This window comes from Haliotis rufescens, unplaced genomic scaffold (genome assembly GCF_023055435.1).
Source record: "Haliotis rufescens isolate VD_foot unplaced genomic scaffold, xgHalRufe1.0.p SCAF_19, whole genome shotgun sequence".
Classification (NCBI taxonomy): domain Eukaryota; kingdom Metazoa; phylum Mollusca; class Gastropoda; order Lepetellida; family Haliotidae; genus Haliotis; species Haliotis rufescens.
Window position 1 is genome coordinate 260,577 of NW_025963879.1, and position 23,177 is coordinate 283,753.

General features: G+C 41.3%; 1 protein-coding gene across 1 annotated transcript; it reads right to left on the bottom strand.

The window, feature by feature from the left end:
- Positions 1 to 8,522: 8,522 nt before the first annotated feature.
- On the bottom strand, positions 8,523 to 22,446 carry LOC124142606. Its single transcript, XM_046511180.2, has 4 exons — positions 22,354 to 22,446; positions 13,107 to 13,316; positions 9,224 to 9,454; positions 8,523 to 8,823 (listed from the first exon to the last, which is right to left on the bottom strand). Exons 1-4 carry the CDS (start codon positions 22,412 to 22,414, stop codon positions 8,591 to 8,593), a joined length of 735 nt encoding a protein of 244 aa, XP_046367136.2. The 5' UTR covers positions 22,415 to 22,446; the 3' UTR covers positions 8,523 to 8,590.
- Between the last annotated feature and the right edge of the window lie 731 nt (positions 22,447 to 23,177).

The following is a 23,177-nucleotide window of genomic DNA, read 5'->3' on the forward strand; positions in this document are numbered from 1 at the left end:
ATCAAAGTATACCAGTCAATGATATTATGTACCAACACGTATAACATCATTCAAGAGGGTTCACTAAGTGTTTTTATCCTGAAAAACTGTAATACTTCCAATTAGCATCACTGACAGTGTCACCAGATCTACCAACAAACAGTTGACAGGTCACACTACTAGATGACGCCAGTGTCTGAAAGGCGTCACAATCTATCTCTTCCCGGCAGCGTTGGGCACATGCCAGTGTGGATTCCACCTGGACCTGGTGTAGTGGGGCTACCGAGCGTTTTGTGTCAGCAGTCAATGTAAATTGCAGCCAGTGATCTATAGAAGGTGTAACAAAAGGAAATTCGGTTAACAAAAATGTGTTTATAGCATAAAAGCAACATATGTGTGTTTTAAGGTGCAGCTGAGATTTCATTTGTGGAGATTACAGTTCCCTTTAAAGCATTCATGGCGTTTTCTGTAAGGAGAAGTCCAACGTTTTGTTTTTTTGCCCACATCTCAATATTTTTCAGAAGCATTCAGCATTTTCGGTAGACCTCAGGTCATGTGATTTTTCCGACATTTTCGGCTACAGATTTTTTTTAGGGAAAGCTTTCCGGGTTTCATCACAGTGCAAATAATAACATTGGATTCTTGATGTTTGGAAGTTTGGAACTTGCTCTGAACAAGATACCACACCACCTACTTTCATGAAACAATATACTTGAAAACTGTTATAGCAAATGAACATGTTTCAAACTGCTTTAAATGAAGCGTTTAATTGTCTTTTGCCTGGAAGCTGATGTATAATCGAGAGTATTTCGTAGTCGCTAGAGCCTTACTTCCACACACGTGAAGACCTTTGACCTTGACTTCGGTTATATCAAGAGGTCGCCCGTCAGATGAATCCGTAGTGACCTTGACCTTTCGTGCTGTAAATGTCTCGTCACATGCTATGGTACGGGTGGCGAATTGAGTGAAACTCCCCGGGTAGTAGTGACAAAGTCTCGTGACTTGTGCTGAGGGCCGGTGATCAGATATGAGGTCAATTCTAAAGTTTCGGAATCGGCCAGCTGGAGAAGAGATAATGATGAAAGTTTTAAGTATCTTTTTGATAAATGTTTTGCATGGAATTTATTTTACCAGTGGTTGATATCATGAGCACTTTCCCACGCTGTGTAAGTACGATGACGCACAATCAGCCAAGTCTCCGAGTCAGTTTTGTCGATTTTGGTTGACTCTTACGAGAAGTATAGGTATTTGGGAGCAATTTTTAAAATGGTACGTGTGTCCAAAACCTAACCGAGTAATGTATCGACACCTAATTGAGGCCTCATATCATATAATCTGTCCTTGAATAATAAATAACAGAAGGATACAAGACTCAACACTTGCTTCTTTGTATCATATTCATGTCAGCTGAAATTATGACGACAACGGTCTAATCATGACTGCATCCCTTTTCCCATATTCTTACCAGAACAATCTATTCAGTTAATGTCGACAGTGTCGCCATTATTATGTGCGCACCACATGTGTATTCCAGAGAGATTGTAACATCAGTTTATTCAGGAGAAACTATCACTATTTCGTGATGTCTACAGCATAAGTCTATTCATGTGAAACTACCACTCGTAGTATTTCGTGATACCAACATGAATAGTGTATTCAGGTGAAACTATTTCTTGATACTTACAAAATCAGTGAAACTATCACTCGTATTTCGTGATACCTACACCAATAGTCTATTCAGGTGAAACTGTCACTATTTCATGATGCCTACAATATCCGTCTGTTCAGGTGAAACTATCACTGTTTACTATTTCTTGATGCCTACAGCATCCGTCTGTTCAGGTGAAACTATCATTATTTTCTATTTCTTGATGCCTACAACATCCGTCTGTTCAGGTGAAACTATAACCATTTCGTGATACCAACAGCATCAGTCTATTCAAGGCAAAGTATTCTGCATACTTACCACAGCAATCTCTACTGGTGATGGTGACACTGGGTATAGTGTAGGAGTTGAGGAGATCCACCTCCCACCAGTGATAGGGGACTGTCACCGCCATGTCCGAGTGAATGAAAGTAGTATCATTTCCATCCACGGCTGCAGATGGTGGATCGGTTTCACGGAAGGAGTCCTGACTTGCTGGCTTGTGTAAAGCCACGTTCGAGAAGGAGTTGACTGAAAACATAAATCAAGTAAATGAGTAAATTGGGCTTTCATACTATGACAGATTGTTTGTTGTTTAACACGGCGTTCAGCAATGGTCCAGCTATATAACGTCGCACTATAAATAATCGCGTATGGACTAGACAACCATGTGATTGTCATTATGAGCATCGATTCACGCAATTGGGATGCTAGGTCATTTTTACCAGGAATCCGAACGGCTTTAATGAACACCACTTGATGCTGGCAGATCAAAATATATTAATCGAAGCTAATATGGGGTAAGTGGATCCTGGCAATGGCAAAGGTACGCAACTCCATACACTGAATTACAGCGTAATAGACCAATATGAGATAACGTGGCTTTTGAGGTGAATATAGGACAATGTTGGTTGGTTGGTTGGTTTATTGTTTAACGCCGCACTCAGCAACATTCCAGCTATATGACGGCTGTCTGTAAATAATAGAGTCTGGACCAGACAATCCAGTGATAAATATCATGAGCATCGATCCACGCAATTGGGATTGATGACATGCGTCAACCAAGTCAGCGAGCCTGACCAGCCGATCCCTTTAGTCAAGCATAGTCGCCTTTTACGGCAAGCATGGGTTGCTGAAGGCCTTATCTACCCCGGAATCTTCACGGGTCTATAGGACAATGAGGGTGAATATATCGTAGTTGAAAAGTAACTGTGTTTCATTTATAAATGGGTGTAATTGTTAAGATATTGTAAATAACAACATAATTTATAGTCATTCGTCTGATGTGTCAATGTGTTATCAAAACAACTGCATTGACAAAAGCCATGTCTGGTAATAGGAGACAGAGCGAGACGCCCTAGAAGAGAATGCTCGATTTTATCTAGAAATTATTTAAATGACCTAAGGTTTGTCAATGATGTTTTATACCAACATGTTTTCCCCCCAAGTGTTTTTATCTTGAAAAACTGTAATACTTCCGATTAGCATCACTGACAGTATCACCAGATCTATCAACAAACAATTGACACGTCACACTACTAGATGACGCCAGAGTCTGAAAAGCATCACAATCTATCTCTTCTCGGCAGCGAAGGGCACATGAAAAAACACGGCAACATATGGTACAAGTCAAAATAGGGAATTGCACCGGACATCATTTTTGTCGTTTGACGCTCCCAGAAATTTTGGTAGAAAGTACATGCACTAAAGTTGTCTATCCAGTCTTGTGGAGACTGTTTTTACACTCTGAATTTTAATGCTTAGATCTAAATATTTAACAGATGAGGCGGTCTCATTGGTCCCTTCATTTCTAGTTTAGGTGGGAGGGAATTGGCTATTTGATTGTTATTGAACGATATCAGATCATCGATATACCTGAAGTGTAAGTTAAACTTCTTGGCCATATTACCTTTTGACTTTGCCAATCCGAGCAGAAATTCCGATTCACATGCCTAAAGAAACAGATCCGCAAGAAGGGGAGCACAATTGGTACCCATGGAGATGCCTTCTTCTTGCCTAAATGGCTTACCCTCACATTTAACATAGTTGTTATTAATGAGGAATTTCAGCATTTCACATAGTTTTTCTTCAGTTAACTTCAGATGGCATTTGCTTTATATATAGATACGTAACTGTATCTGCCGTCAACCCCATGGATCTAGGAATTAAGTTTGTCATGTGGGATAGTGGTGTACAAAGTTGAAAAATCAAATGTTGTGACAGAATGGAACTTGGTTCTTTTCTGAGATTCAAATCCTTTGAGTTCTTGAGAATCCACATGGTATTAATTTCACTTGTCTCAAATACTTTCTGTGAATATAAAAACAGTCTTTCCTGATTGTATTAAGGATTATGGTTAGTCTTTTTGCAGAACTCAGCGATATATCTCTCTTTGTACGATTTTTATGGAGCTTTGGAATCCAGTATAAAATAGGAATGGGTATGTCTTCAGGTTTTGGAGTCAAGTTAAAAGTTGATTATACTGATGCATGGTTTTGGCAGATTTCTTACTCATACTTAGCATACTCGCCTTATATCATGAGCATCGATCCATTGGGGTACGATGACATGCATCAAATCAAGTCAACGAGCCTGACCAGGCTATGCCGTTAGTCGCCTCTTACGACCGATGCTCATGATATCAAACATTGTATGTCTGGTCAAGACTCGGTTATTTACAGACCCATTGTTATTCTGTTATGAAGTACGAATCACGATTCAGCTAAACTGAAAATATTTGTGAACTTATTTTGTATTTATATTCTAATACCAAGTTAGATTATTTGCATTGTGAAGACAAAAATAACATACACCAATGGCAGATGACATCGTCTGGTTGTTGCGTTTACGTTAAGGCCCTTTAAGACTTATTGATACTGAACAACATCAATTAAACCTAGTGTGGTACTGTTAGTGCTGAAGCGTGACTGATTGATGCGAACTAAGCATTCACTGTGTAGAGTCGCTTTCAGAGATAAACATTTTTTATTTGAAATTTGTGTTGTTTTTTGTATCCACAATACGTTTTTTCCCGTTGTTTTCTGAATACGATCGGTCTAGCCTATTATTCCCAATGATTGCAGGGTAAAAATAAAGTCACTTAAAAAAGTAAAGAAAGTCTTACCGTCAATGACAAACACACTTCGTGGCTCATGTTTCGAGGGAACAAACGCTATTCATTCGCTTAAGTTAAAAAGCATTACAGCCTCGTACTGACCTATGAAAACTAGGATATACTCTGCAAAAACACCACGTAAAAGTGATTTTAGATGTAATAATAATAATAATAATAATAATAATAATAATAATAGTAATAATAAGTGCATTTATAATGTGCCAGATTCCATTCACCAAGTGGATGCTCATAGCGCTACACTATTATTACCCGGTCAATGGATCAGTGAGCAATCGATTTTCATTCTCGGCTCCCTGTGGAGTATACAAACCGAGCTGCCTGTGAGGCGCTAGAAGGTTAACAGCCACATTACCATCTCATCCTACCGGGTACCCACTCACTGCTGGGTGAACAGGGCACATTTCTTAAGGAGACATCACATGTGGTACACGTGCTTCAGTGTGGGGCAGGCCAGAAGCCCTAGAAACTGGCAGGATCTGGATGTTGTGATTCCTGACAAAAAACTATTGTCAATCCTGCCGCATGAGGTCGGGCGGTGTCTTGTTGGAAAATGAAGTTCGCTTGTTACATAATAGGAAGGAAGTGTGGCCGATAAATCTCATTCGTGTAACGTTGTGTCCTTAAATTCCCCAGAACTTGCACCACGTATGTTCTACCAGTGTATGGGATGGCCGCCCACATCATCACACTACCACCACCGGCAAATCTGTCCACTTCCGAATGCAGTTTCGAACATAACGTTCCCCGAGACGCGTGTAATCACGACGCCTACCATTCGCACAGCGAAGCATAGAAACGTGACTCGTCATCAAACGACCCGTGAAGATCCATGGTAGAATACAACCGGGATCGGGAGGTCAGGCTCGCTGACCAGACAAACCAGTGACTGATATCATGAGCATCGATCCACGCAATTGGGATACAATGACATGCATCAACCAAGTCAGCGAGCCTGAAAACCCGATCCCATTAGTCGCCTCTTACGACAAGCATAACCGCCTCTATAGTCTAACCCGAATCTTCACGGGGCTTTGTGACCACACTAAATGACTATGTTCACCTTAGGCAAACCTGTGTACATGTTTAAGTTCTAATGTTAACGATTTTTTTCCTTCTTCAAATACTAGTATTTGGACATACATTTTAGCAAGTGTTTGACCGAAACGGATTTTCTGAGGAGATTTAGATAAAAACCGTTCAACCACGTAGTAGAAAACGTATTGGGTCACTAGGCGCTCATACTTAGATTTTCTTATGAATTTTCAAAAATAGGTCTTTCTATTCATTTTTATCATACTTATGTGTTTTTATGTCAAAAGTCCAAAATGTGCAAATGTGAGAACGAAAACAGGCTGGTTGTCAACCATTTGAACATGTCAAATAATTTTCATATCAATATGTCAAACATGTCCGTGACTTTAACATTTGATATTTCAAGTGGCACAGAAGGACTCTTACCTAACCCCGTCCAAATTACTAAAGCGTTATTACATGTGTCATACTCACCGTGTATCACATTGGTTGTACAGATGGTCGCTTGGAGAAACCAAAAGATCACAGGCTCCATCTCTTTCTTCTTAACAACAACCACGATCAACACTGATGAGCGAGTAGTAACGGAATATATGATCGAATTCGCTCATGGAAACTGATTGGAAGACATTAAATATTTTATGTTCCATATGCGCAGAACAGACACAGTCAATGTAATTAACAATTTTCTGACCCGTGAAGTTCTGGAGTAGAATAGGTCACAAGCAACCCATGCTCGCCGACTATTCTTGTAAAAGGCGACTAACGGGATCGTGTGGTCAGGCTCGCGGACTTGGTTGACGCATGTCATCGTATCCCAATTTCAGACCTGAATGCTCGCAATAAGGTTAAAGCCACAAATACTTAATCTGTACCCGTCCTTTCATATTCTGTTGGTTTTGTTGATTGGAATCATAGTATAGATAATTCTAGATGTTAATTATTATTTTGATGTTGAAATAGCCATATGCTACATGAAACATGCAAAAGTAAGAAGCTTCCATTTAGAATAGCCTGATATACAATTTAGTTTCCAAACAAAATGTTGTATTATATTGTTGATAATTACTGGTTTCATAAACTACATGGTCCATGTGAAGACATGCCATGTTAGACAATCTGCCATATAGCATTTATTTTGTTACATTCACAGGTCTTCTCACCAGCTAATAAACATGGTACACATCTGCCATATCACGTTCACGTTGTTCCTACGAAACTTATTAAAATTATTAAATACTTACCATAAATAAGGAATATGCACAATTACCATGCGCAGACCTACTGAAGGCCAACCTTTTTTGCTCTGGGGATATGAGGGGTATGTTTCAGAAAACTTGGTGCCTGTCATAAGAAGCAAAATATCAGTTGTAAACAGTCCAGGTTGCGACTTCGTCTTCACAAGTATACGAGGCAAAGGGAAATGTAACAGCGATCATAGTTTTAGTAAGAAGTAAACGTAAACTCTCTCGTCTGAGACTTGGTCTTCACAAATACACACAGATGCAAATGTAACAGCGATAAGAAGTGTAAATGATCAAACATTTCTTATACTTTGAGGCTGAAGACCCTTTATGTGACAATTTACATGATCAAACAACAAATTGAAAGTTCAGCGATCAAATATTAATTTGCATCAATTTATCTATTTGACCTATTGGTCGAGAAAAGGATTTTATATTTTGCAAACATCTGCCACGTTAATATATAACTGCTTGTTTACGAAACACTTCTCACTCACCATAAACACACCAGAGTTCTTTCCTACTTGAAGGCGATGCGTATACCCATGAAAAATTATGCCCATCAACTCTTTCGATAAAACACGTTAGTCTATGTCATGGTTCAAATCGAAAGTATTTTATTTGCATTGGGGTTCAATTGATAGAATATCACATAAACGAACAATACACTTCTTGTCAGGATAGCAAATAACACATGATCTACAATTTCCCCATAATTATTCAGATAACACTACATATGTGAAAATATGGTATAAAACAGCAGCGACAAGGACCGTTTCATCATCATAAGGAATATCCATTGTACGATTTCGATTCTACCATTAGCATGTGTTTATGAACCTTTATCAATTAGTGATGACACCCGGTGTTCGTGAAACGGTGAGTGTAATAGTGCCCGCCCCATCGGTGGCACCCGTCACAAACCCATACACAGGCAAGTAATTTGTTCACCTAAAAACAGGGTAACATGTGGTACAAGTTAACATAGGGAATGTCTTCAAACAGTACATTCACTGATGCGTCAAATTTGGAAATGTCCTCCACATGCACACCATAATTTGTTTTGAAAGCCTTGAATGTTGTAACATTGATCAAACAGCCTTTGAGCAAGAGTCGTATGACGCTCTTCGTAGCTCGAATGTACCTCGAAGAAATTATCTAAATAAGTTGAGGTGAAATGGGGTTTAGCGTAGCATTTAAGACTGTTGCACCTATTTATGTTGTGCACGCACATGTGTGTGTGCTTGTACTATGCGACGTGTGTGTGTATGTGTGTGCTCTTGGACTTATGCCGGCTTTAAAATGCTAGCCCACCGAGATACCATGCCGCAGTTTAGAATGGATACCGTACTAATACACATTACACTGACTCTGATCCGACCAGTCCTTGTTTGATCCCCTTAGTACAGAATGACAGACAGCGTAACAACAAGTACAATCATTTTACGGCTTTTGTTATTATACAAACAAAATTCATTTGGATCAAAGTAGACCAGTCAATGATATTATGTACCAACACGTATAACATCATTCAAGAGGGTTCACTAAGTGTTTTTATCCTGAAAAACTGTAATACTTCCAATTAGCATCACTGACAGTATCACCAGATCTACCAACAAACAGTTGACAGGTCACACTACTAGATGACGCCAGTGTCTGAAAGGCGTCACAATCTATATCTTCCCGGCAGCGTTGGGCACATGCCAGTGTGGATTCCACCTGGACCTGGTGTAGTGGGGCTTCCGAGCGTTTTGTGTCAGCAGTCAATGTAAATTGCAGCCAGTGATCTATAGAAGGTGTAACAAAAGGAAATTCGGTTAACAAAAATGTTTTAAAAGCATAAAAGCAACATCTTGGTAAACTTGGCAAACACAATCATATTATAGATAGACCATTTAATAATTTGAGTGGGGTAGGCTTGGTGCGCGCGCGCGTGCGTGCGTGCGTGCGTGTGTGCGTGTGTGTGTGTGTGTGTGTGTGTGTGTGAGTGTGTGTGTGAGTGAGTGTGAGTGTGAGTGTGAGAGAGAGAGAGAGAGAGAGAGAGAGAGAGAGAGAGAGAGAGTGTGTGTGTGTGTGTGTGTGTGCTAGAAAACTTTTATAGCAAATGAATAAGTTTCAGCGTTTGTTTTGTTTTGGGCTGGAAACTGATGCATTATCGAGTGTATTTTGTAATCGCTAGAGCCTTACTTCCACACACGTGAAGACCTTTGACCTTGACCTCGCTTATATCAAGAGGTCGCTCGTTAGATGAATCCATAGTGACCTTGACCTTTCGTGCTGTAAATGTCTCATCACATGCTATGGTATGGGTGGCGAATTGGGTGAAACTCCCCGGGTAGTAGTGACAAATTCGCGTGACTTGTGCTGAGGGCAGGACTTCAGAAGTGAATTCAATTGTAAAGTTTCGGAATCGGCCAGCTGGAGAAGAGATAATGATGAAAGTTGAAGTATCTTTTTGATTATTGTTTTACATGGAGGTTGTTTTACTAGTGTTTGATATCATGAGCAAACTCCCATAGGAGTACGATGACACACAATCAGGCAAGTCTCCCAGCCAGTTTAATCGATTTTGGTTGATTCTTACGAGATGTGTAGGTATTTTGGAGCAATTTTAATATTGTAGGTGTGTCCAAAACCTAACCGAGTTATGTATCGACATCTTATGGAGGCCTCATTTCATTTGTAGGAAATTAATCTGTCCTTGAATAATAAACAACAGAAGGATACAAAATTAAACACTTGCTTCTTTGTATCATATTCATGTCAGCTGAAATGAACACAACAGTCTAATCATGCGAAATTAACTGCATCACATTTCCCATATATACTCTTCAAAAAAAGAAACGCAGTACGGATATGTTTGGCCATAAAAGCACAATTAGCGGACCAAGAGGTGCAAAATGAAGCGGTTTAATGTGTTATAGTGTCAGTGACAAATTTCCCGGATCAAAATGATCACAATAAGGACATGCAAAACAATTAGTCGGGAAACACGAACGATTCGGAAAATCGCACCCAGTGCATTAACATAAGGGCTATGGAGCTGCACGTACTGCACGTGCAGCAGCACTATGAACGATATTAAAGTGCAGGGTTTTTGATTGCCTGGCATCTGCGTCAATCGAACATTGACAGTTCAACAACATGCCAAGATTAACAGAAGTGCAAAGAAACAACGTCATAGGCCGCTTGCAGGCAGGGGAATCCCGATCAGCTGTAGCCAGGGTTTTCAATGTAGCACCCAGCACCATCACAAGGCTATGGGATCGGTTTCAACAGCATAGGTCAACACGTGATCGGCCAAGGTCGGGACGACCAAGAGTAACCACCCCCTCCCAAGATCGCTACATCCGAGTGCGCTACCTACGTACCTACGTGAAAGGACGACCATAGCCACCTCAACCGCATCCAAAACACCCGGACTGCGCAGAATCTCCGACCAGACCGTACGAAACCGTTTAAGAGCCGCAGGTCTACGAGCAAGACGTCCCGTTTGACGCGTCATATTGATTCGACAACATCGTTGACAACGACTGCATTGGTGTCGTCAACACAAGGAATGGCCTCAACTGCGATGTCTGGTTCAGCGACGAATCAACATTTCTCCTCCGTCGAGGGGATGGAAGAGCACAGGTCTACAGACGTCGGGGAGAACGTTACGCCGGAAACTGCGCACAGGAAGTGGACAGGTTTGGTGGGGGTAGTGTTGATGTGGGCGGCTATCTCTCATCATGGAAGGACAGGTTTCGTCCATATCCAGGGCAAACTTACGCTCAACGATACATCAACGAAATTCTATTACCACACGTCCTTCCAATTGCAGCCAACGACAACGGTGTATTCCAGCAGGACAACGCTCGACCGCATACAGCACGGATCACAAGAGCCTGTCTACACAACAACGTTGATGTTCTCCCCTGGCCCTCCAGATCCCTAGATTTGAACCCGATAGAGCACCTGTTGGATGAATTGGATAGAGGGCTACGCCGACGTCAACCACAACCCCAGACGTTGCAGTAGTTGGCTTTTGCGTTGCAGGCCGAGTGAGCTACCATTCTCCAGTGATATGTGATTCGCATACTCGTCTATTGATGGTCGCTGACCTTCACCTTGGACTTTTCCTATGTACCGATAACTGAGATGACTGCAATCACCAAATGTTCTTTCCACAACATTTTGGCTCAATAGCTTATACAGTTCCTCGTATAAATGTATACTCAACAACAAAAGTTCCTGTGACACCTTTTTTTTAGTGTATTTTTTAAACCAGTAAAGTTTGGTTTTCAATATTGTAGTACATGTATTGAATCAAGTCACAAAAACGCAACTGCTACAGAAAAGCATGCATTCCATGCAAAAGTTGACTTTTATGCAAGCCCCATGCATTTCAGTACCCAAGAATGGGTATAAAAACATGTGCGTTAACGGGATTCCATATGCATTGTTTAACATCGTGCTGACAACAACCACTCCGAAAAACAACAAAATTACACAATCATTCAACATTACGAAATGCCACGCCTTTCCGAAAATGAGCGTCTGCGAGCCATTGGTATGCTTGAAGCAGGATCGAGTCAACGTGATGTTGCTAGACAATTTAACGTCCACAGAAACACCATTTGGTGTTTATGGCAACGTTGGCAACAGACGAATGCAGTCAGAGACCATCCTCGGCACTAGTGACAGGCCACGCGTAACCAATAATCGACAAGACAACTGGATTCGAACAACACACCTACGAAATCGATTCCAGCCAGAAACAGTGACTGCAAGAAGCATCCCTGGCCTTCGACGAATATCTTCACAAACCGTACGTCGCCGCCTCAGATGTGCAGGGATTGTCGCCAGAAGACCCGCAAGACGTCCCATTTTGACAGGAAACCACCGTCAAGCACGTCTACAGTGGTGCAGACAGCGTCTACACTGGACGGCCATGCAGTGGGGACAAGTTCTATTCACTGACGAGTCTCGTTTTCACCTCAGCCACAGCGATGGACGGATTCGAGTGTACCGACGTCGAGGTGAACGTTACGTCAATCATTGTGTCATGGAAGAAGATCGGTTCGGGGGCGGCAGCGTTATGGTATGGGGTGGGATTACAGCAAGACAGACGACCCGTTTGATAGTGGTAGAGGGAAATCTCAATGGACAGCGCTACCGCGACGAGATCATCGGCCTTGTTGTTCTACCGTTTTTGCGTCGTCATGGCCCAGGCATTACCTTTCAACATGACAACGCCCGGCCTCATATTGCTCGACTTGTTCAGGATTCTCTTCAACAAAGTGAATGTCATCCCCTGGTCGGCTCGCTCACCTGATCTCTCCCAAACCGAGCACATGTGGGATGAGATGGATCGGCGCCTTCAACGTCAACCACGTGTTCAACAGACACTCCAGGAACTTCGAAACATGCTCCAGCAGATATGGACAGATATCCCACAGGCCTTTGTGTGACGCCTGGTCCATTTCATTAGACGAGGGTTTGTTGCTTGCATCGCAAAACAAGATGTGGACACACACGCTATTGATTTGTAAATTGACATTTTGGCATTTTTATGAAATCACGCATTTTCTGAAGTCAGTATGGCAAATTAAACCATTTGAACACTTACAAGAGTCTTTTATTTGTTGCAAACCGAAATTGTTACAGATTTGGTAAAAAACATTACTTTGCATTAAATCTTATTCAATGTCACAGGAACTTTTGTATATTTTCCTACCTCGCACAAATCTGGCTTTGCGTTTCCTTTTTTGAAGAGTATACTTACCACAACCTTTCTTGATGCCTACAACATCAGTCTATTCAGGTGAAACTATCACTCGTATTTCGCGATACCTACACAAATAGTGTCTTCAGGTGAAACTATCACTATTCCTTGATGCCTACAACATCAGTCTATTCAGGTGAAACTATCACTCGTATTTCGCGATACCTACACCAATAGTGTCTTCAGGTGAAACTATCACTATTTCTTGATGCCTACAACATTAGTCTATTCAGGTGAAACTATCACTCCCACGTTTTCGGGATACCAATGGTCCATTCTCGTGAAGGTATTCTGCATACTTACAACAACAATCTCTGCTGGTGATGGTGACACTGGGTATGGTGTAGGAGTTAAGGAGATCCACTTCCCACCAATGATAGGGGACTGCCACCACTGTGTCTGAGTGAAGAAATGTACTATTGTCTCCATCCACTGCAAGAGATGGTGGGTGGATCTCCCGGTAGGAGTCCTGACTGGCTGGCTTGTGAAGAGCCACGTTCGAGTAGGTGTAGACTGAAAACAGATAAATGAAGTGGATGAGTAAATTTGGTTTGACGCTTTGAAATGGCGCAGATCGTTCCCGTAAGGTGCTGGTAAAATACGTGATTGTAAAACTCTGCATTAAGCAATATTGCAGATATCAATCAATTTTGTCACAGGCCTATAATACATATGACAGAGGCGTTGTGCACACTTTAAACTATTATTTACAAATGTGGTTCTATATAACAGTGCGTGGTATATGTACATGACTGTTTAAAAATTGTCTGAATTTCACAATATTTGGATCAGTAATGTAGTATGCAGGAACGCATATTTTCTCACATAAGAGAACACCTCCTCCGTGGTCTTGAGGTAGAGCGTCCGCCCGGAGCGCGCAAGGTCCGGGGTTCGATCTCCGGCCGCGTCATACCGAAAGTTGTTAAAATATGGTACTTGTTGTTACCCTGGCACTCGGCATTAAGGGGCTAAAACAAGGACTGGTCGGCTCGGAGTCAGTATACTGTGTATGAGTGGAGTATTCATGTTAAACTGCGGCATGGTATCTCAGCATGGCATGGTAGGCTAGCACTATAAATCGGCATCCGTCCGGACTAGTACAAGCAGCCGCACGCACGCACGCACGCACGCACGTCGCTATATAAGTGCAATAATCTTGGACGCGACGTTTAACCCTATTTCACCTCACCTCACCTCACATAGGAGAACAATTGACATACAAGTAAAAATGTTTATTCATTCTCTATATCTTGGCGATTACACAGTTTGCATAATCGTTCTGACCTTTGAGTGTTTGTATATCGCCCACTCTCGATGCATAAATCATAGGATGAACATCGAAATCTTACCAGTGAATTACGTGTTTTCCTTGTATTTACATACAACAGATACTTTCAGTGTATATATGAGTTGTCAACATTCCATGATATGAAAATATCTTCTAACACTTTCTAATCATGTGGGATCCTAGAAGTGGGTAGGTGCCATAACTCTACACAACTCGTTTGGGTGCCTTAAACCACAATGTCACACCATCTCCCGCAATAACATGCAACTGTAAAATCAGTTGCATTTATAAGTTTTGGACAGTCTTTTATTGCATGCTTAAAATACAGTTGAATCGGAAAATGACTTGAACATAGTAAAGAAGAAGTAAAGTGTGGGAAACTGAATAGAAAGTTATTGTTATTCTTTTTAAAAAGAGTTTATTGCATTGTTATATTACGTCAACACCAGAGAATCACCGAAGCGGATTACATGTGGCAAAATAGTGGTAAAAACTAAATTCATGGATCACTAAAAATCAGTGATGAAAACTGGTATTCACGAATCTAATTTGAGAAAACTAGTATGTGGTAGGCTAGGCACCCTACCACAGTTCAGTGGATTTGCCTCCCTTCCACCAGTGTGTGGGTAATCGTAAACCGATCACGTGACGCACGTGACTGCATCAAGCCTCTTTCGCGTACACCAGCGAGCAGCCAAACACATATCTCAAAGGCAACATATTATGTATGATCTTAGGGTATTTCTTATCCGTACGTTCGGTAAGAAGGACGATGTCAATGGGCCAATTGGAAATGTCACGCCAGTCGAAGGACATTAAGTCAGTCGAAGAGTGGACAACAGCCTTTATCATATATGTCGGCATATACCGGGAGAAATTCTCCAAAAGCTGGAGCAAATGCTTAAATATTTGCAGACAATTAGATTGGCCGCCAGCAGAAACCAGGGTTGGCAAAATAATGAAAAGCAGTTTAGGTTGGGTAGATCCACAGACAAGGCATGGGGCCCAATCAACGTGGAATTGTGGATGCTGTACATGAATGTAACTCCTCAACCTGTGAACCGCACTTTCACTCCTTTCAAGCAGCCTGCACAATCTCTTAAAAGTTGTTTTTTTGCTTGGATTTCAATGACGCTTTCTTCATGTTTGTTAACAGTGTGGTGGGGGGCACCCATTCCCAAAGTGCCTATTAAACCAACCAGTTACAGGAAATCAACCAACCCCAGATGTTAATACATTTCAGTATCGCAACAGAAACTTCCCAAAACGTGCAAGCATTGGGCCACACACCTATCAAAGTAGATAAGCTATTAGCATACCTGGAGTCCTACCAATTCTTAACTGACGCCAATATTCTTCGTTGTGGTTTCACGGAAGGATTTCTTTTACATTACACAGGTCCCAGAGAGGCCAGTTTCGTGTGTAATAACCTAAAATCAGCTCAGGATCCCAACATGGAACAAACTGTACTTGAGAATCAATGAAGTACAATTAGGCCGAATGGCCGGTCCATATCATAACCTGAGGATCTCTCCTATTTGAATCATTCAAAAGAAAGAAGTAGATGGGTACCGCCTCATCCACCACTTATCGTATCCAGACGGTATGTCGGTGAATGATTTCGTCAGCCCTAGGCTTTGTTCAGTAACCTATTCATCCATTGACGATGCAATTTTGATGATTCAGCAGCTTGGACCGGGGCCTTAACTTAGCAAAGGCCGACATCAAAAGCGCTTTCCGGTTATGCATGGCGCACCCTCATGATTTTCCTTTATTAGAAATCTTGAAAACCTTCATCCAGTGGATAGTTCAAACAAAGTGAAATTCTCAAGATGAGTTAATGCATTACTTGGACGATTACCTATGCGGAGGATCTGGAAGAGATAAGTCTGAATGTCAGTTAGTCCTGTCAACAGTATGAGCAACTTGCGACCAACTCGGAATCCCAATAGCCAGTCACAAAACAGTATCACCAACCACATTAATCAGCTTCCATGGATTTCAGCAAGACACAGTCAGGATGGAGTTAACCAGCAGACAAAATACAGGATGCTTAAGATAAACTCAAACAGAACAACCAAACAGCAAGTCGACTGATTCGATTTGTGGTATTAAGATGCCTCATCATAAAGTTAGGATTACTAGGAATATGGAGGCGATTTTCAGATTTGGCTTTAATCCCTGGACAATCATAATGGAACGTCATTATTCCTGGATCAATGCTGGATTACCAATGACGCACTACATCTCTACACAGACAGTGCATCAGGAGAGTCATGTGGGTACTTTTATGGACGCTGGACGAACGGTTCATGGCCAGAACATTGGAGTACTTTAGGCCTAACACGAAACATCACACTGCTGGAATTCTTCCAAGTCAATGTTGCGGTTAACGTTTGGGCTGATGCCCTCAGTGGCAAAAAAGTTAATATTAAACTGTGATAACCAGGCAGTTGTTTCCATACTGAACAAGCAGTCAACTAAATGTAAGAATACTATACAGTTTGTAAGGCAGTTTGTCCTTCATTGTCTCAACATAAATTTATTAGTCAAAGGTCAGTATTTACCTAGTTTTGAAAAACAACATTGCAGATTCCTTATCTCGGTTTGATCTTCAAAAGTTTCGTCAGCTGAAACCAGAAGCCAGAACCAAACTGACACCAGTACCCAAGAATCTGTGGCTTATCTAAAATTGGAGGCCTTTGTTTTTAATTAAAGCATCAGTGTTAAGCAATACTCAACACAACTATGCAGCTGCATTAAGGTCATTTGACAAAACACCTCTGATTTGGCCACCGCCGCTAGAGGATATTTTATGTTACATAGCCAGTATGTCCTGAAAGGCCTTTGCAAGCTCAAATATAGCTCAGCATCTCTCAGCTCTTGGCAGACATCACAAAATTAGTAGCTGGTCTGATCCTACTGAAAAGGTTTTTAGTTCGCAAATGCATGCAGGTATACAGAAATACAGCAGCTCTGGTGTCGACACCTGACGCAAGACACCCAATCACAACTGACATGTTGAAGTGGCTGCCCAGTGCCCTCCAGGCTATTTATGCATCATGTTATGAATCTTGTTTATTTGCTGCCATGTTTAACTTGGCAATTTTTGCATTCCTAAGGATTGGTGAGATAGCGATAGTGTCCAAGATGAATAAGGACGTTAAGATTCGCTTTTCGAAGAATGATCAGCATGGCAAAGGCACAACTCTGATAATCCCAGCTAAGTCTGATCCTACTATTTGCCCAATTAGGTCATTAACCGCATATCTGTCTTTACGCTCAGCCCAACAAGGCCAGTTCTTCATCTATTTGAAAGGTAAAGCTGTCAGCAGATATCAGTTCTCCACAGTACTCCGGAAAGCCTCACAGTTCCTCAACATTCACTCAAAAACTACGACACACTCTCATTCAGGATTGGAGCCACTACATATGCAGCAACACAGGGAATACCACATGGACAGATGGAAAGCCGCTGCATACGCTAAGTACATTCACATCGATATGTTGTAACAACTCATTTTTTACAGAAATATGCATGGCTGGTCGGCTCCAACCGTATCAACTGGGGTCACCGGAGAGCAGTTGCAAAGCCAGTGGGATTGGACCTAGGTCTGCAGAAGTATGGACTACGCTTAACATGGTTCGGGAGAAGAGGAATGAAGTGGAAATCATTGTTGCCATTTCTACAACAAAAACTAAGGCGCAGTCCTCCACCAGCATGGCTCCTTCTTCATTTGGTAGGGATCGGGATCTTCATCACATGATACCCTACACTCAAGTCATATGGTCAGATGTTCTGCAGAGAGTCACGTGGCGGGGTATACAAGACGGCAGAGTGATGGAGCACAAGAGGAATAGATTTAATAGATTTGGTAGGAAAGGTGCACTAGACCTTGGCGGCCGTGTTCTCGGGCACAATGAAATTAACAAAGCAGACAGGGATTTGTTCATACAGGATGGCGTCTATCTGTCGGACATTGGCAAAGATATTTTCGTGAACTCATTGCAGGGGGTCTTGAGTTATTTGCTGGTTTGTCCGCGTCCGGGCGCTCATTTCAAAATTAGTGTCGCTTGTATTCAGGTCTCGTCCTTAATCCTCAGGGGAATGAGCTTTCTGAGCACAAAGCTCAGGTGGTCAGGCACGCTGACGTGGTTGATACATGTCACCGTATCCCAATTGCGTCGATCGATGCTCATGATGTCAATCACTGGATTGTCTGCTCCAGACTCGATTATTTATAGACCGCCGTCATATAGCTGAGAGCGGCGTTAACTAAAGGAAGACATTCACAAAGCGAATAACATTCTTCACAATGCATATGTTTTCATCTATTGTACCAATGTCGGGGTACAAGCTATTAATCATCGCCTAGCACTTCTTGGAAAGAGATAGTTGTTTAGATTGATAGTCCTCTCTTGATATTGGTGAATATATCTAACATGATTCACATATGTCTGTTGAATAATAAACTGTGTTGTGTTTGTAGCTACGTTGCAGACTGGATATAGAATGGATCATGAATTCAGTTCAAAGTATGTATCACGTCCCTGCTCAATTAAAAATACTGTAGTTTGTACTGTTTTCATATATGTATTCTAATGCCAAGTAAGATTATCTGCTTTGTGCAGATACAAACAAACACGGGTGGCAGAGGACGTCGTCTGCATGTTGTCTTTACAACGTATCGATTCTACACAAGATCAATGAAACCGTACCAGTTTGTACTGTTGATTTCTTAGGGGCTATTGCTATGCCCTTATATTTGAGCGTGACTCACTGGTGGAAAATAAGCATTCTCTATGTTGAGTGGCTTCAAGACATACATATTTCCTCTGAAAGGTTAAGACAAACAATTTGCTTTTAAACCACGACACATCCAGCATGCTCAGTGAATAACGTCTTAGTTTGGACCACTTATTAGTCAGGAACAGCCACGATCCCCAGCCTCCACCCTCAAAATACGAACTGGTCTGTCCCCGTAAAACATGAAAATAAAAATCACTTTTAAAAATAAATAACATCAGTGGCCAGATTTATTACTGAATTGTGGGTAATCACCTTATATAATCGTTTATGGTTTTGGGCAACAACCAATTAAAGCCCCTTAGTAACCGATGAAAAGTATTATATGTTTAATGAACTGAGATATGAAATGCTTCTATGATATTGTCACACAAATACTTTTACGTGTGTACGTTTACAATATGTACATACAGGTTAACATAATTTATAAGCATAAAGAATTATTAGTTAGAAATTCAATCACTAAAGTCATACCTTGTGGCCTTGCACAGTTGGCGCACTGACGTCACACACTGAAAGTACTAAAAGATAATTAACTGTCACAGATTGGCCTGTCTGTACTTTGTGACGGTGTCTGTCATTTGTAGTTAAGGATTGCTGATTGACACCCCAAGCGACATGCCACCTGTCATGCATGTTAAGTCACAGCTTCTTTATAGATAAATAAGCATAAAATTTAATGTCAATCAGTTAAAGTCAATTTATTCATGTCCATTCAAAGGAAATTGAAGTTTTGGAGCTCGATGGTCACATGTTGTCATTGTACAAAGGCATTGGAAACTTTTCATTGTCATGTCACATAAGGCCACAAGGTTGCGCTAAACTCAGTATCTCGTGTGACTGCCCCGGGCAGCAATCACGGCACTGCATCTCCTCGGCACTGACTGGATAAGTGTACGAATTATGTCCTGCGGAAGTCTGCGCCATTCTGCTTGTAACGCGTTGGCCAGTTGTGGGAGTGTCTGCGGCGTGTTCGACGTTGACGTACACGTCGATCGAATTCATCCCAGAGGTGTTCGATTGGGTTGAGATCTGGAGATCTCGACGGGCAGGGCAAATCGTTGATGTTGGTATCATGGAGGTAGCCTACCGTGACACGAGCTGTATGGGGTGGAGCGTTGTCCTGTTGAAACAGCTCCCTCTGGCGGTCAATAATTGGAAGAAGGTGAGGTTGAAGAATCTGATTCATGTAGCGATTTGCTGTCAAATTTCCCTGAACCACAACCAGGTCAGATCTCGTGGTGTAGGATATGGCCCCCACACCATGGCACCGAATTTGTCAATTTCACGTACACAATGTGGGACAAAACGCTCATTTCGACCACGATAAACACATTGTCCTCCATCTCGCCGGTGAAAAAGAAATCGTGAATCATCGCTAAACGACACTCGTCTCCAGTTTCTCAAATTCCTGCAAGTTTCTGTAAGGTATGGCACTAACGCAAGCGTCGCTGTCGATGGATCTGTTGCAAAACAGGGACGATAACTGGTCTTCTGGGTCGGATTCCAGCCTCGCAATGATGGTTCCTGACAAGCTGGTCCGATACCCTCCTCAAACCAAAGATGCGTCCTACAGTCGCCGTAGCTGTGCCATTGCGATGACGTTGGTGGAACAGTCGACTGTAGCGATCATGTGCAGGGGTGGTTACTCTTGGTCGGCCGGTTCTCGGACGGTCTGCAGTGGAATTGAACTGTGTGTATCCGGTCACAAAGGCGACATATGGTGATGTGGTGGGCGTTAAAGTGGCGTGCTACAGAAGACTGCGGTTCCCCTCTTCGGATACGTCCTATGGCGATGTTCCGATCGGCAGCGCTAAGCCTCAGCATTTTCGAATTTGAAAAATGTTGACAATTGAATGACAAATTATTGGCTTATGCTTGCCTTTTTATAGCCACTCCCACGAGTTACGAATGCCATAACTTGCACGTGCATTTTACTTTACTGTTTTTCTCCATGACATTTTTGAACAAGTGTGAAAACAATGCCGTTTAAGACATTGCAAATCGATAATGGCTGTGTTTTGACGCACCGTTTGTCGAATATCAGGCCACCAACATTTTCCAACAACATATATCCAATTAATATACAGTAAACTACGGTTATAACGAACACGCTTATAACGAACTGACGGTTATAACGAACTTACTTTTTGGTCCCGACTACTTGCTGTAGTCATGCTGTATATGTACATATAACGAACTACGGTTTTAACGAACTAAAATTAGTAGTCCCCTTGAGTTCGTTATAACCGTAGTTTACTGTACCCGATTTTATGTGTAGTCAGGTTTAATGAACTACATACTAACTGTGCGAGTGTATGTCTCATATGCGATCTCCTGTCGCAAGTTAGAAGGTGATTGTTACTCACTTAATAGTTATGCGTGACGATCCCATAACGATCAATTACGTGGTGACTGTGACGCACCAACACGTAACAATCACCTTTTTAACATTTGGTGGAGAGTCCTGATATCCTGGCATCTGTTGGTTAAATTCCACATTCGTTTTCATGTAACCATGTTCTTCACATTTTCAAATTTTCGTGAAGGGTTATATTGATGGATCACTGAATAACAGTGATGACACCGTGAGTTAGTGAACAGACATCAACCGAATGGCGAAAGGAAAGATGGGAGTAGTAAGTTTGTAAGAAAAGAAATCTCACTTTTTCATTCAAAAACATATGTTGTCTGCCGAATAATGAGATATTGTTATTTTTAAATTTCAAACGTATCTTTAGGGCTTCCATGACGCATTTAGGTTTGGGTCTAATTAATGTGTTGACGCATTAATGTCTTATTTGGCAACACCGTCTTCATTGCTCATGTAGGAACAAGGACGATAGAAAGAGTTGCTCTTTCAATAGCACAATTACTTTATATACTACAATAATCATATGTTCACTTATATCACATCACAATCATAACAAACTTTTTATGTTCAATAATATGATAACAATCATTTACGGTTCTGTGAAGTCACAGCACAATCATATAATGGTAAAAGATATCATAAAACAATCATTTACTCGTCAATGACATCATAACAATCCAATTTTTATTCAATAACATCATAACATAATAATGTTTATTTTTAAGGCAATTCCCTTTGACTATGACGCACATGAACACGACAATAGTATTGATGAAAACGGCCAAGGTTTTAAAATGTCCCTCTCCTAGTCATAAGGAAACCTTTTAGATGTGTTCATGTGAATGAGATCTAGACGTCGTTCACGTCAGGAGATGTAGAAAAAAAGATGTAATAAATCGGTATTTTTATTCATTTTAGCCACACTGATGTGTTTTCATGTCATAAGTCTCAAAATTGCAGTTGTGAGAACGAAAAAGGGCTAGTTCTCAGTTATTAAAACATGTCTTAAAACATTCATATCGATATTTTAAAGATTTCAAGTTAAAATTACCAAAGCGTTATTACTCTGTGGCCTACTCACCGTGTATCACATTGGTTGTACAGATGATCGCTTGGAGAAACCAGAAGATCACAGGCTCCATCTCTGTCTTCTTAACAGCAACCACGATCAACACTGTCGGGAAGAAGGGCAAGATGTAATGGAACATTTGATCGATTTCGCAAATTGGAACGGAAAACTGACATTTAGATTGTGTATTCCATATGCACTTAATGTCATGAACGATTTTCTCAAAGTACTTTAGTGTGTTTCATGATATGTAAGTTCTCTTTGTAAGTAGAAAGCCATTAATATCAGCCGACTCATACAAATACATTTGTTTTACTTAAATCACATCCCGTGAAGATTCCGAGTTAGAATTGGTCTTCAGCAACCGGTGCTTGACGTAAGAGGCGACTAACGGTACAAAGTTGATGCATGTCATCGTATTCAAATTGCCTAGATCGATGCTCATGATGTTAATAACTGGATTATCTGGGGAAAAAAACAAACGTTAAGCACAAACAACATTCACATCCCTTTCCAAAAAAGGTTTTAAGTATCAATACTTACACCGATTTGAAAGTATTTTTTCCAGGTGACAGCCTACCTTATTGATAGCAAGTTATATTCAAATTTGAGAAAAGAACTACACATACTCAGTAATCGTCACAAATTCTAATCCACTATATTAAGAAAATAATATATATTATTGGGTTGTCAGCGCCACATTGTACACTGGAAACAGTCCGTGTTTCCAATATCGGAACACATGGCATATTTTGGATAAGTATCGTTGAGTTGAACTGAACCGTCGTTGATCCGAATGCATTGGACAAAGGGAAATAAGCCCGTTCGTTTGCGTC